Below are 14,857 nucleotides of genomic sequence, written 5' to 3'. Positions count from 1 at the left end.
CGCCTACATCGTCCATATAGGACGACTCGGGAACTCAACTCCTACCCCGGGCAGCTCACCGATCCCCTTATGCCCAGGGGAAAGGTATCAAGCCGTTTGACAGCAGATGCTGGCTGTCAAACCGGCTTTTACGCAAAACAGGCGGGAGGCAGCAAACAGCTGCGACCAGCGAAATCGCCTGCCACCGGAAGTCTCCGGGTATGTCTAGTTTAACGAAGAGAAGGACGAGGGGTGACCTGATAGCAGTGTTCCAATATCTCAGGGGCTGCCACAAAGAAGAGGGAGTCAAGCTATTCTCCAAAGCACCTGAAGGCAGGACAAGAAGCAACGGATGGAAACTAATCAAGGAGAGAAGCAACCTAGAACTAAGGAGAAACTTCCTGACAGTTGGAACAATTAACCAGTGGAACAACCTGTCTCCAGAAGTGGTGAATGCTCCAACACTGGAAGTTTTTAAGAAGAGACTGGACAGCCATCTGTCCGAAATGGTGTAGGGTTTCCTGCCTGCCTGAGCAGGGGGTTGGACTCGATGACCTCCAAGGTCCCTTCCAACATTATTATTATTATTATTATTATTATTATTATTATTATTATTATTATTATTATTATTATTATTATTATTATTATTATTATTATTATTATTAATAATAATAATAATAATAATGAGTAATGAGAAGTATGTTGTTAAGTATATATGAAGAAAAAAAGTATATATGAAGAAAAAAAGAAATATTAAAGTCAGGAGCTCTGAGATTAAAGAGTAAATGTTTTTATGCAGTATAAAATATATATTTTAAATTATGCTATACTGTACTAATATTTGCGATCACTTCAATTAAATTTTGAGTGCTTGGCAATACAATTGCCCCAACCTGCCTGTCTGCCTATCCCTATCCCCATTCCATCTCACTGGGTCCTTAGGCCTACTTCTCATCTGGTTGTGTATTCTAGGCCTTGGCCTACTTCCTATCCTGCTAGGTCCCACAACCTTGGGCTTCCTCTCCCCCAACACACCTCATTTACTTATTTTTTTCAAAGATCGTTTTCCCCAGAGAAACCAGCTAATCTGTGCAGTCTTCCTATAAAGAAGTTGCATGGTGCCATCCTGGAAGTGGGTGCCATTTTGGAAGCAGCCACAATTCTCACAATCCAAACCACTTCTGGAACAGCACCATCAGTCATTCAACAATCTACCAGAGGAACTTTGGGTGGCAAACAAGATGAAAACAAACCAAATTTACAAAGGACTAAAAGTTGAGCATCCTGAAAGAATTATCCGTTTTATTAACAGGCCTAGGTTTTCATGTCTTCCAGAAGGTCAAGAGGATAGGGGCTGTCTGTATCTGTTGGAGGGTAGGGTGTCCTGTAAGACAAGTATCCTGACAGACTTGTAATTTAGATGCTATTGAGATGCTATTGGTCAGTGACTTGTCTTTAATTGATGTTTTAGTAGATAAATATTATATTTTGCCTATGTGTATGGATGCATGGAGGAATGCATGTATGGGTGAAGATTACAGCACTGTATTGATTTCAATAAGAAGCTGATGGGGAAAGGAAGATAACACTTGACAGTCTGGCAGTACATTCATAAACTGGAATCAATTTTCAATCTTAAAAAAAAATGGTTAAATACAGCTAAGGCAAAGTTGGATTTTGGCAAACACTTGTCAGCCCCAGCAAGGATTCTTTTGGAGTGACTCAGCTGCCTGACAAGCTGAAAATGCATAAAGTGGCAGCTTGTAGAATTTCCCATGTTTGGTTTTTCATTTCTGTTTGAAAGAGAAAAAAAAATCCTGGCAACAAAGCGATACCCTCAGTGATGGTGCCTGATGGTTAACAGACAGCAGAAGGCAGCTTGGTACTCTGGTTTCCTTTTAATTAAACAAATGTTGGCTTGAGTCTCTAAAGACAAGCAACGGGTGCCTGGACTTTAGCCCTTGCAATTGAAATTCTCCAAAATGTCTCTGGCCCCAGATCATAATCTTTCTAGGGAACATAAGCTGGTGGAAGCAATAGTGCCACAGCAAGTGCTTCTCTTCAGACAACCAATTTGCATATCACTGTCCATCCTGCTGTTCCTCCCCCCACTTTTTTTTTTTTTTTTGTAAATGAATCCTTAAAACCTGGCTCTGTCTAGGCCCTGGGTTAGTGTGGGCAGTGCTTCTCAACCTTGGCAGCTTGAAGATGTTTGGACTTTTAACCCCCAAAATTCCTGAGCTAGCTGTAGTAGCTGCATTTGTTTGTTTTGCTTTATTTTGCCTTTCCTCTTTTGTGCTCCAGCAATTGGAAAAGTAAACTACTTCCTGCAGTGTCAGCAGCATCAGAGGAAAGAATCTACCATAGTGTTCCCGTTATTGCTGCAAGCATTAGATTGTTTACACATTTACAGGTTTAAAAGATAACAATACCCATTAACAGTATTTTTAAAAATCAGCCTAACACTTGAGGAACTTTTTTTGTCTCTGTACTTTTTAACTCTTTGCTTCTGACAGAACGGCTGAGCCAAATAGTGCAAAAACTGCACACCCCATTTTAATCTCCTTATCTTTAGGTCCAATCTGTGGCTTAGCCTTGAGTGTCACTCCAGGGATAATGAGATGGAACAATATGGATGTGTCTTGCGGAACTAAAATGATGATTTAAGAATTATTGAACTGCTATTGATGGATTTGTCATTTATTTGCTTAGATCACTGGGGAAACTTTCATATTTTATTATTTATGTTGTTTGAGAGTGTTAAAGATGTAAGCTGTTTCAAGTAAAGCTGGTTTTTGCAATTGAATGGTGGTGATTTTGTCAATGTTGATGGTGGTATTCCAGATGTTTTGGGATTGCACTCAAGGCTCCTATCACTATTGGTACTATCTATTATTATTATTATTATTAGTAGTAGTAGTAGTAGTAGTAGTAGTAGTAAATTTGCATATCCATTTCTCATAAGTGCCCAAAATAGCTTACAAACTTAAGAACAGAAGCATAGGCATTCTTATGTTTAAACAGGTTTTCTTTAAAATGTACATTGCTTGCTATACCCTTTCTTTTCTCAATTTTTAAATTAACATATAAATCTTTTTATATTTTATTTCCATACCCTGTTGGTGTTGCACTGGCAATTTCTATAAGATGTTTTTTATGTGTTAAAAGCTCTTTTATACATGAGAGAGAAATTATGTGAAGTGGGAAGCTTTTTTGTTTAGCTTTTTCCAATATATGGCTATTATATTGAAAGTAACATTTGCAAGATGAGAGCCAAGCCTTGGAATAAATACATAATATTTATCAGTTTACAGCCTCTTATCTCCTCCCTCCCCCCCTGCATTAAGAGATAAGAAAGCATTTTTTAATCAGGTTGAATGTGTTTCAAAACCAATCCCAGGAGGTTAGAAACTTCAGCAAGCAGCCATATTTTGTTTCTTTTACTCTCTTTCCTCTTCCTACACCCAAGACAGTTTATAAAGTGTCAGGAAGGAAGGGAGGGAGGGAGGGAGGAGATGGAGAGAAAGGAAGGAAGGAAGGAAGGAAGGAAGAAAGAAAGAAAGAAAGAAAGAAAGAAAGAAAGAAAGAAAGAAAGAAAGAAAGAAAGAAAGAAAAAGGTATTGAAGCTGGCTTTCAGCCTTTTCTGAAAAGACTTTCCACATATATACTACATTCTTAATATTTAATATTCAGAATCTGAAAGGAAAAAGCAAATCTTGAGCTAAGATCTTTCATTGTAATACCTGTTTTGTGCTCAGTTTTAAATATAAATGAGCAATCACCTTAAATGATACAGTACTGCTAAAGTAAATAAATTTTGGATAGCTGGGAATTGTGTAATGAAGAAACTCAAGTTCTGTTATGTTTTGGTACTCAAAAAAACTTCTTCGGTTCAGGATTATTTGACTTTGTTATTTTCTTATTATAAAAATGGATTGAGATAAAATGTGAGATAAAAGTTGGGACTAAGCTAATTTAATCCACCCCAAATGCCAAATATTCCTATTAGTGCTTACTCCAATATGCAGAAGCTTAATGGACAGATCACTTTCTGGTGGTTCTGGGGTTGATTAATGCTACAACCTCTGAAGGAAATGAGACTAAATATAATTGTAATGAAATGTGGGAATGGCCGTGAGAGACAGGATGTAGAGATACAGCCAAGGGGTCAGATAAAAGGCAGCTTAGCCCACAATAAGAATATGGGTGGACCAAGAAGTTCAGAAAAGACCTTCCCTAGATTCTTGGGCTATAAAGGGGACAGAAGGAGGGATATACTTCCAGACTTGCAAGATTATGTTCATGTAATAATCTTACAATAATATAGAATTAGCTCATCTGTTCATATTTCCTCTCTGGTCTACCTCATAAGGCTAACATCAGTTGTATGTCTCTATATGGGATCGTCTGGGAGATGCAATGGAATTCTTGACTCTGAAGCAGTAAGGGTCTGGATGGAGAGAATCAGGTTGAGACACAATCCTAGCAAACTGAGTGACTGTAGTTTTACATTAGTTCTACTACAATACCAACTTCAGCTCTGGATGGGGTTGGGCTCCCCCAGAAAGAGCTGTTATGCATTCTGGGGGTATTCCTGAACTCTCAACTCCTGGAAAAGTATGTAGAAGTTGGGTCCTGGAGGTTCTATGGTCATCTTTAGCTGGTTAGTAGTTACAACTATTCCTGTAATATATAAGGCACAGTTTTATATAGTCACTTGCGTCCTTGTCACTTAACAGTTAGACTATTTTCATTCGGACTGTTCTTGACATAAGAAATGCAAAATACAATAGTCTGCTTATTAACTATTTTGTTGTATAACATCAATATTGTGGAAGCTGCATTGGTCACCAGTTTCCAGATATTATTCATGATGCCTGTGATCACTTTTAAGAGTTCTATATTGGATTGGACATTGGCTATATTTCAGATAGTGTGCCTGCCCAGGGAATGCCTATAGAGAGTTCTGGTTGAGAGTCCTTGCACAGTCAGTTTTCTTAATGACCGAGTAGATCAGACATAAATAAATTTCAGAAGCTGGTGATCAGTGACTTCTGGCACCTCTCACTAATGGCCATGGTGGTTGAAGCTACTGAGAATAACAGTCGTATATCATTCTGAAGTATTCCAGTTGATGGGAATATTTTTGGTAACTCCCATACCTGGTGGCATCCAGTATTCTAGTACAAAACAAAATCCTGTAGACTTAAACTTTATGAAGTCCTGTTATATACAAGTAGTCCTAAACTTCATTTAGAAACCATTCAAAGTTACAACGTCCTAGGAAAAAAGTGACTTATGACCATTTTTCATGCCTACGACCATTGCAGCTTCCCCATGGGTCATATGATCAAAATTTAGATGTTTGGCAAATTTACAATGGTTGCAATGTCCTGGGGTCATATGATCACCTTTTGTGACCTTCTGACTAGCAGTCAATAGGCAAGCCAGATTCACTTAACAATCATGGTACTAATTTAACAACTGCAGTGATTCACTTAACAATTGTTGCAAGAAAAGTCATAAAATGGAAAAAAGTTAACAACTGTCTTGCTTAGTAATGGAAATTTTGGGCTTAGTTATGGTCATATGTCGAGGACCACCTATAATAATACAGTATATTGAAATAATGAAAAATAACATCACCGTTCCTGAAATATATTCATCCCTGAATTTTATAGCTACCTCTTTTTTAAATAGTTCTTTCAATGCTGAGCTTGTGCGGTCTGAAGTTTTTAAAATGGAATCTGCCTTCTGCAACTTCAGATATTTGTTTTTACTTCTAGTAGTGTTGAATCTTGCTTCTTTTCTCTTCCTTCACACAGCTTTTGTTTGGCCAGACTAAGACCTAGTACTATATGGTCTTGTCATAGTAAACCCAAAGCAAGAATGTTAGCATTTTTTTAGGTTTGAGCTTCAAGAAGTAATTTTCCTCTAATAAAAACATTTGTTGATGAACAGGTAATGTCTCAACAGTTTCATCCCCAGAATGTGGTTTTTTTTTTCCTTTTAAGTATCGGCCCACCAGAGAGAAAAAATGGCATGGCCTGTTTCTGTGTTCTTATTTCATCTATAAAAATCAGCAAATGAGCCATTTCCAGGCCTTCTGCATGACATTCAGATTGTTAGACTAAAGCAGCAGGAAAACATAGGGTCTATTTAAAACATTATCGGTCTTATTCTTGAATTAGTAGGACATTGAAAATTAAAGTATTCAGACTTATATGCATAACTCACTGTATGTATTTTTTTTCTTGCAGCTTGCAGCTAATTTATTGCAGCACTTTCAAGTAGAAGATGGCAGAAATCAGCTCACCAGCAAACATCAAGGAAAAGGTACAATTTTTAATGATCACATCATGCAGCACACAGGACATATAGAACAGTCCATTCAAACCTTAAACAATGCACACTCCTGCTTTCCATAGAAGATGAAAGAATTAGTCCATGCTCGGTGGATGTCCTTGAGCTAGCTGCCCTGCATTCTTGCTTCGACCAAGGACATTTAAATTCTGCTTCTTGATAACAAGAATGAATCTCAGTTGTTGCTATACAGTATAACAATCCCATTTCCTGTTTAGAGCTCAATGCCAGTCTCTGGTTGTCTGGATTATATGAAAAGGAAATCCTAACTTGCATATGTGCTTGATCTTAATATCATCTTATCTATTATACCAACACACATGCATGCATACACACACACACTTTATTTTAATGAGCTCAAAGTGATGTACATTATATCATCCGTTATTTAGTCCTTGCAACAACACCATCAGGTGGGTTGGGCTTCTAATGAACTCCATGTTTGATTGGGAATTTGAACCTGGGTTTTCTTGTCACAGTCCAGCATTGCAAATACTACGTTATATCAGTTGATAGATGTTGTCTTTTTACTGAAGTATTTTTTTTGTCAGTAGCTAGGACTTTTTCAGACATGCAGTTTTAATACCTTTTCTGGTTTTATATAATCAGTATTATTCCTTCATTCATCATCTTCCTCCTAGTTTAATTAAATTTATATTTATATTGTATTTTCATAGAAGTCAAGCCCACTTTCTTTTAGGGCATGTCTTAACTTTGCACCCTAGAACTTCTTTCATTGTCTCCAGGATACTTTTCCCTATTAATTAATTGCCTGTCTTGTCCTCATCATGCATTTGCTTCTCCTGTATAGTTAGATACAGGAGATGACAGGACAAAGGCATCTCTATAAAATTTTGACATAACAGAGAATGTCAGCAGATATAATTTAACATGCAAGTTAGACCCACTGAAATCCTCAATTTTACTAGTTATTAATTGATGCACAAGGTTCTTAATTTCGTTGTGAGTTACACAATGACAATAAAGATATTCCTATTCTATTCTATTCTATTCTATTCTATTCTATTCTATTCTATTCTATTCTATTCTATTCTATTCTATTCTACATATTTAAGACCTATGAGGAACAAAACGTTTGCAGCCATTAAACAAAAATAAGAATTAAGAGAATTAAAACTGCCAAAATCAAGTCAGAGCAAAAGACAACTTTCTTTTTTTTCTTTTTTTTAAATTTTATTTACTGTATTTATTTATTGGCAAAACCCAACTTTCATTAAGTTATCAAAGCTTTAACACAAATCAGTGACATTTTAAAAACATTTGGAGAGGTGTTGATGGTTGGAGAGTTAAGCAACATCAGGGCTTTTTTTCTCATAGAACGCTCAGAACGGAGTTCCGGCACCTTTTTTGGATGGAACCTTGTAGGGTAGGCAAGGCGGGTTGTATGACGTGTGTGAGTTCCGGCACCTAGAAAAAAAGCACTGAGCAACATTATACATGTAGCTGGTGGGATATTTTTATTAGCAAGTTGATTGATTGATTATGCGCTATCAAAAGTCAGTATGACTCTTAGTGACCATATAGATTTTTTCTTTAATGATCTGCCCTTCAGGTCTTCCAATATTGCACCTATTGCCGTTGTAACTGTGTCCTTCCATCTTGCCGCTGGTCATAATTCATTCCACTTTTCCCCAACATTAGAATCCTTTCTAGAGAATTAAGTCTTACATAATGTGTTGGAAGTATGGGACGCAAATGTTTTTATCATCCTCTATTCTTTGCCCATCTTCAGTGATATAGGCAGTCTTCTGCAATGACCTGGGCTAAATAGAAAGCACATCTCTGGAAATTTCCATCTTGCATATCATGTATTATCCTAGAAGAGGCATAATGATTAGACCAGTTGGATAGCCAGATGAAAGCAGACACAGGGCTTGTGGGACATTTAGTTTTGTTGAAAATGTACAGCATGAAAATGCTATTCATCAAATCTGAAATGTCAAAAGCCTATCTAGGCTGGCACAGTGCATATGACAGCTGCCCTTGTGTACCATTATCTGAAAAGCTGTTCAAAATTTAACAAACAAGCTGCAGGGTGCAAATAAACAGAAATGTCAGTGCTAATTTTCAGGTGGGAAGAGGAAAAAGTTGCTGCCAAGAAAGGGGGATGCAGCTGTAGCTTAACTGCCACATAGGAATTTATCAAACATAAAGCAAAAAGGAAGGAACCAATTTTCATATGTTCTTTCTTTCGTATCACTAGCACTAAGAGATTCTGATTATTCTATACAAATAGGCTATTGCAAGTCTGAAAGATAATTGCAAATTCCTAATACAAAAATGCAACACAAATTTGTCTTTTGATTTGTATTTTGTTTTGCATTAGTAGCCCTTTCCTTGTTTCAAAGTGTTTTTTCTCTCTTACTTGCAGATCAATGCAGTGCGTTCAGTTGTTCCCAACAAAAGCAACAATGAGATAGTGTTGGTGTTACAACAGTTTGATAACAATGTAAACAAGGCAGTACAAGCTTTTATGGATGGTCTGTATGCTTTTTGAATTTCACTGCGTCTTTAGAAACAAGCATTAATTGCTAAATATTTTTCTTTGCAAGGTGAAATAAAGGCTGTGTGCCCTGTTAAAAGGCAATATTCAACATTTCTTGAAAGGAGACTATTCTTGTTTTGTAACCTGAGAAGGCATTTATAAGCCTCACCAATAAGCCCCATCTAGAAATTATCAGCAAATTTTCATCTTCTTAATAGTAACCTCCAGGATCCAAGAAAATCCAAGAAAGAATATTTGGGGGGATGGGGGTGGGGGGAATGCCATAAAGTTGACTTAACTTTACGACTGCTTTCCTGGCAATTTAGAAAAGTCACTAAGGCAGACCCACTGAGGGAAAAAATAATTTTAATCAGAAATATATGAGATAGTACCAGACTCTGTCAGCCACAGAAACCAAACCTGTCTCTAACTATAGAGAAGCGTTCTTGATGCATCTCAGAACTGCAAGGACAGCTCTTAAAAATTTGGACACCTTCCAGAGTTTTAAACCATCAGTAGCACTCTAAAATGGGAAACTATTCTGAGCCACTGTTATTGCTTATTGTATATTCATCATTCCTTCTCTTCTCCTCTTCAGGTAGCGCACTTCAATTTCTAAAAGAATGGAATATGACTGGGAAAAAAAAGGTAGATGATTCCAAAGCTGAGTTAACTGTTTAAACTCATATCTGCATAAATTTGAGATCCAGTTTGGTCTAGTAGTTAAAGCACTACAGTAGAAAATGGGGAATCAGTGAGTCCTGCCTTAGCCATGAAAGCCACCTGGGTGACTTTGGGCCACTCACTCTCTGTCAGCCCAACTCTCCGCATAGGGTTGCTGGTGTAGAGAAAATAAGAAGAGGAAGGTGTATTGGAACTGTTCTCCATTTTAAGTTGTTTGTAAAAATAATACGGGCAGGATAATGGTAATGCTAATGGTTTCCCCTATCCAGTTGTATCCAACTCTAGGGAGCAGTACTTAGCTCCGTTTTTTAGCCGAGGGAGTTAAGGTTTTCTGAAGAGCTTCCGTGGTCATATGGTCAGCATTACTATATGCTGAGACACACGGAACGCTGTTACCTTTCCACTGAAGTGGTACCTATGTATCTACTTGCATTTGCATGTTTTCAAACTGCTAGATGGACAGGAGCTGGGGCAAATGCCAGGAGCTTATCCTGTTGTGTAGTGCTTGGGTCTTGAACCTGGGCTGCCAACTGGTAAGCTCAACACCGAGCTATTGCATCCTCAAAGGCAGGAGGTTAGATAGATAGATAGATAGATAGATAGATAGATAGATAGATAGATAGATAGATAGATAGATAGACAGACAGACAGACAGACAGACAGACAGACAGACAGACAGACAGACAGACAGACAGACAGACAGACAGACAGACAGACAGACAGACAGATCAGAGCAACTGATTTGTCGCCATAGTTTTTTGCCATTTGTTTTGTTTTTTTTAGTGAACACAGTTCCACATCTGCACACAAGAGGCTTCATAATCAATGGGCACTTTTAGTTTTAATTATTCCTTGCACTTGCCCTTAATGTACTTGCAGATTGTCCTGGATAATTTGACAGAAAAACAAAACAATTGAAGTAGCCCGCCCTATTGAAATCTTTGAATATTTATTTTTAAAAAATAAACAGTTCTTCACTGTTAAATGATCCTTGAATAATTAAAAAAGTATTTATTTATAGTAAGCATAATAAGCCTTATAACCTCCTATAACAATTATATAAAGATGGCGACCAAGCTAAAGCCAAACAAACTAATGAAAATAACTTGACAGCAGCCCAATAAAGTTAGATCTATGTTCTTACTGTGTCATATATACCCCACCTGATGCTAAGAAACTATCTCTTTTTTTGTTGTTGTTGCTATAATCCTGTTCTATCCAAACTAATACTTTAAATTGGACCCAGTTTGGAGCTCTTCACTCTTACGTGTTTGTGTGTTGGGGGGACATTTTATAGAGGTATACATATAGACACAGAGTGAAATTATGCAAGGTATAGTCAAAATGAAAGCTACTATGGTAGGATCACAATTCCACTCACTTGTCACACATAACAAGCAGCTTTGATTGATCCATTGTTGCCATCATCTTAATTTCTTTTACCATACCCTTTAAAAATCCTTGTGCGCACATATATAAAAGTTACTTTCAACAAGCAAGAGAACTCTGATGGCTCTCTTTAGATCAGAGGTCCCCAATCTTTTGGGCATAAGGGACTGGTTCTGTGGAGAGAGGTTTTTTCTGCGGACCAGAGGGTGTATGCTGCCTGCATCCCATGGATGGGGTTTTCCTTGTTTGTGCAGACCGGTTGCTGGCATGCTGCGGCCTGGTACCGGTCCATGGACAGGGGATTGGGAACCCTTGCTTTAGATCACAGATTATAGCTAGTCTTCTGACTTTTATTTATACAATTTTAACTTTGATTATTGAATAGACTCTATGGGGCATGGAGAGTTATTACTCCAACAATTGCAAAATATAACAGATAAGTATGTTCTTCAAAAAAAAATCCCCCTTTCTCCTTTTATTTACCAGTGACTGAATAAAACAGGAAAAAAAAAATTTTTAGGAGCATTAAATAGGCTATATTTTTTAAAAAAATAATTTTTATTTAAATAGCCAATGCTCAGTTGTAACTATTTGTAATTATTTTATTACCTTGTTTCCTTTACTTCATGTTTATTTTAAGGAACATGAATATAGTCCTGATAATAAAAAATGCATTTAGTACATTGAATAGAATTTGCAATTGAAAGAAAGAAATGTGGGTGGGTTTGTTTTTCTTATTGCAGCATAACCCATGTGGAGTAATATTGCTAACCTTATTTAATACAGAACAGCAAAAGGAAAAGAAGCAAATCAAAACAATATCACCGCAACAAAGATATAAAGGATAGAGGGGATGGGGCAGAAAAGGTGTCTCTGGAATCCCAAGAACTAAATGACTGCCAGCTGAATGGCTGTGCAAAAGATACTTTCCCTGGCAAATATGCCAGTGAAAAATCAAAAAATATTCATGAAGAAAAGAGCTGTGAATACAAAGACAGAAGAGAGGCAAGACCAGAAATAGCAGGTTAGTGTGTGTATGTTAGGATCAGCTTGATTTCCATCATTTTCATTCAGCCAGGATTAAAGTATTCAATATATTTTTTCACCGTTAAATGAAACTTTTGTGCACATCTTCTTTAATATTCATTGGATGTATGTCAGAACATTGTAAAGAATGTTAAGGTATTTAATATAGATGTATAGATGTATATCTACATTTTAAAAATTGTACATTTCTGTGATTATTTTCAGCTTCCATATTGATTTGAAAATGTGAATTGGCATTCATGTGTGGACTAAACCATCCTATCTTATATGATTAGTCTCACAGCTTTTGCTTCTTTCTTTTCTTCTTTTTAATCTGCTTAGAAGTGGTTTTCTTAACTATTTTCTGTACAGTATTTCATAATGTAGAACATCTGCCTCATCTTGGCACGTATATCTTTTTCTTCGCACGATTGGCTGCTGCTGCTATTCTGTCCTTGGGTACCATTTTAGTTGCTTCCTTCTTTGCTTTGGGCATTTTTGTCACTTGCCTTAATCAGCAAAGTAGCTGGAATATAATATTGCTGGCTGGAATTATTTAAAAAGGTTTTAATTAAACTTTTATTGAGAAACATGCCTTTTTAGTCACATAACATGACACTTCTTGATTGATGGCGTCTGAAGCATAGCAATCTCTCTTCAGGCAATCTGAAGAAGGCAGTTCTGCAAATAAATCCTATTCAAATAGTTTCTGCCTTATTTCGATATTTCTTTCTGTTTACCGTCCAAGATTAATATTATTATTTATTAAATTTATTTGCTGCCCATCTTGCCACAAGGCTTTTTCTGATCTTCCTTGTATATCATTTCTATTCTTTTATTTATTTGTTTTTCTAGACAAAAAAGAAGAATCCACGAAAGTGTCTGTAGAGCCAGAACAAAATAGCAGACAGCTTCCTATTCCTTTCCAATATTCACCACCACTTCAGTGCAATGTTGGTAGAACAAAAACAAAAGTACCAGCTACCACCAATAAATCATTGCATGTCCCTGCATCTCATCTTGAAGTGAAAGCAGAAGATTCAGTGCAAAAAAGAGGTAACCCAGATCATGATTCAATTCAGCTGGATAAATGTTCGTTACTGTTCCCAGTTAATATTACTGTAAATGCAACATCACCACTCATTTCAGAAGTGAATGTAAATATATTTTGCCTATCCTGTAAAAGCAAATGTACTTATTATCTATAGACCAGACATGTCAAACACAAGGCCCGGGGGCCAGATGCGGCACACAAAGTGGTTTCATGTGGCCCGTGAAGCCATCCTGGAAACAGTGAGGGAACAGCCCCCTCTGCCTTGGCTCTGGCCATCTTGTGGTGGCCATCTATGTTGAAATGCATTCAGTCTTAGCTCCATAAGCCCCCCTACCTCCCGCATGGCCTGAGAGGAACAGTGAGGCTCCTCCAGTAGACCATGCCTTGGCACTTGCCCTGGTCCCACCCCCTTCTGCCAGAGACCCTCGGATCTATTCCACTCTTGCCCAGGCCCCCACAGGCACCCTTGACGCGAACGATATAGAGCTGGCCACATCCACCCAGTAGGTCACACCCACTCCATCCACACCCACCCAGTAGGTCACACCCACCCTGGCCACATCTACTCAGTCCCCTGAGGGCAACCACAATGCTGATGTGGCCCTCAATGAAATTGAGTTTGACACCCCTGCTATAGACAAACAGTTCTGGGAGCATCTGCCTTGAGTCACAAAATCACCTTATTAGTTTATTAGATATTATAGTATAATTATTATGAATGAAAGTGAATAAACGTGTCCCAGGATAATGTTGCAGGATCCAGTCAGGGTCAGTCACCTGGGACCAGAGGTTTAGTCTTCCGAGCTTTCGGACTAGTGCTGGAGCCCCCATCTTCAGGGAACTTTTCTCTAGCAGGGTGTGTGCTTCAGATATTCTGTGTGGGATGTTTATATGGTGCCTGTTGTGTGTGGCTTTATAGATGTTGATTGAGGTGTTGATGGTTGGCTATTAAGTCATAGGCTATTGCTTCCTTGTGCTGCCAAGCCCTCCTTGTTTCCTTGGGCTGCCAAGCTCTCACCTCCTAAGTACTTGTACAAATACTTGTTGTACATACAGAATAGCCCAAAGCACACGCTCTTCTAGAGAGAAGTTCCCTGAGGGTGGACTCCAGCACAAGTCCCAAAGGTTGGAAGACTAAACCTCTGTCCTGGTGACTAACTCAGATTGGATCCCATATAATTATTATAATTAGACTCTTCCTGCAGCTTCTGCCTTTTGTACCATTTCCTACCAGCTGAAGTCACATCAGGATGATGTATTTGTAGCCTCTTTCTCCTTAACCTCCAGAATTTCTTGGTCCCTCTCAACACAGAGAAGATTAGAAGAATAAGCTGAATGAGGTTAATGCTAAATGAAATTAATGCCCAATAAGGGCAAAGAGGAAAGACAGAAGAAAAATCCCCAGAGTCTAAGGGCAGGCAAACATGCATGAGAGGAAGAGCCATTCATTGCTAGAATTAATTAAATGAAACCCTGGGTTGATATAAGGGTAGTGAATTTGTTTTAGGTAAAATAAATATTGGAATATTCAGCATGATTTTTAAATTGCAAATAAGATATTGGAAAATAGGGAGCAATTTAATCTTTTTCAATCAGAAGCAAGTAATTTTACTTCTGAAGGATCGATATCCAAAAGGGAAACATGCTATAATGGTTCTTGTATCAAATATGTAGTTTGAAAAAAACTGAAAGAAAGACAAAAATTAACATACTGGTGGACAGTAACTATTTTCTTCTATACTGTAAAAAGTCCATTTGTTCACACAGAACATTCTTTGTGATTTTTTCTTTATAACTGTAATATAAATATAAAGGTAATTTAGAGATGCAGTGTGTATGGTGTTTAATTTTTTTTT

At 37.6% G+C, this 14,857-nt stretch overlaps 1 protein-coding gene across 1 annotated transcript in view; it reads left to right on the top strand.

The window, feature by feature from the left end:
* SPATS2L (spermatogenesis associated serine rich 2 like) overlaps nucleotides 1–14,857 on the top strand; it is a 48,461-nt gene that overhangs the window by 21,340 nt on the left and 12,264 nt on the right. The window contains exons 2-6 of the mRNA XM_015820803.1: nucleotides 6,240–6,315; nucleotides 8,735–8,843; nucleotides 9,447–9,496; nucleotides 11,708–11,945; nucleotides 12,803–13,003. Of these exons, the coding sequence (XP_015676289.1) occupies nucleotides 6,277–6,315; nucleotides 8,735–8,843; nucleotides 9,447–9,496; nucleotides 11,708–11,945; nucleotides 12,803–13,003 (637 nt within the window). The 5' untranslated portion in view covers nucleotides 6,240–6,276. The remainder of the gene's footprint in view (nucleotides 1–6,239; nucleotides 6,316–8,734; nucleotides 8,844–9,446; nucleotides 9,497–11,707; nucleotides 11,946–12,802; nucleotides 13,004–14,857) is intronic.

The sequence above is a fragment of the Protobothrops mucrosquamatus genome, unplaced genomic scaffold (assembly GCF_001527695.2).
Source record: "Protobothrops mucrosquamatus isolate PMUCROS unplaced genomic scaffold, P.Mucros_1.0 scaffold1184, whole genome shotgun sequence".
In the NCBI taxonomy this organism is placed as follows: domain Eukaryota; kingdom Metazoa; phylum Chordata; class Lepidosauria; order Squamata; family Viperidae; genus Protobothrops; species Protobothrops mucrosquamatus.
The sequence above is the reverse complement of the archived record's forward strand: the minus strand, read 5'-3'. Positions and strand labels throughout refer to the sequence as shown.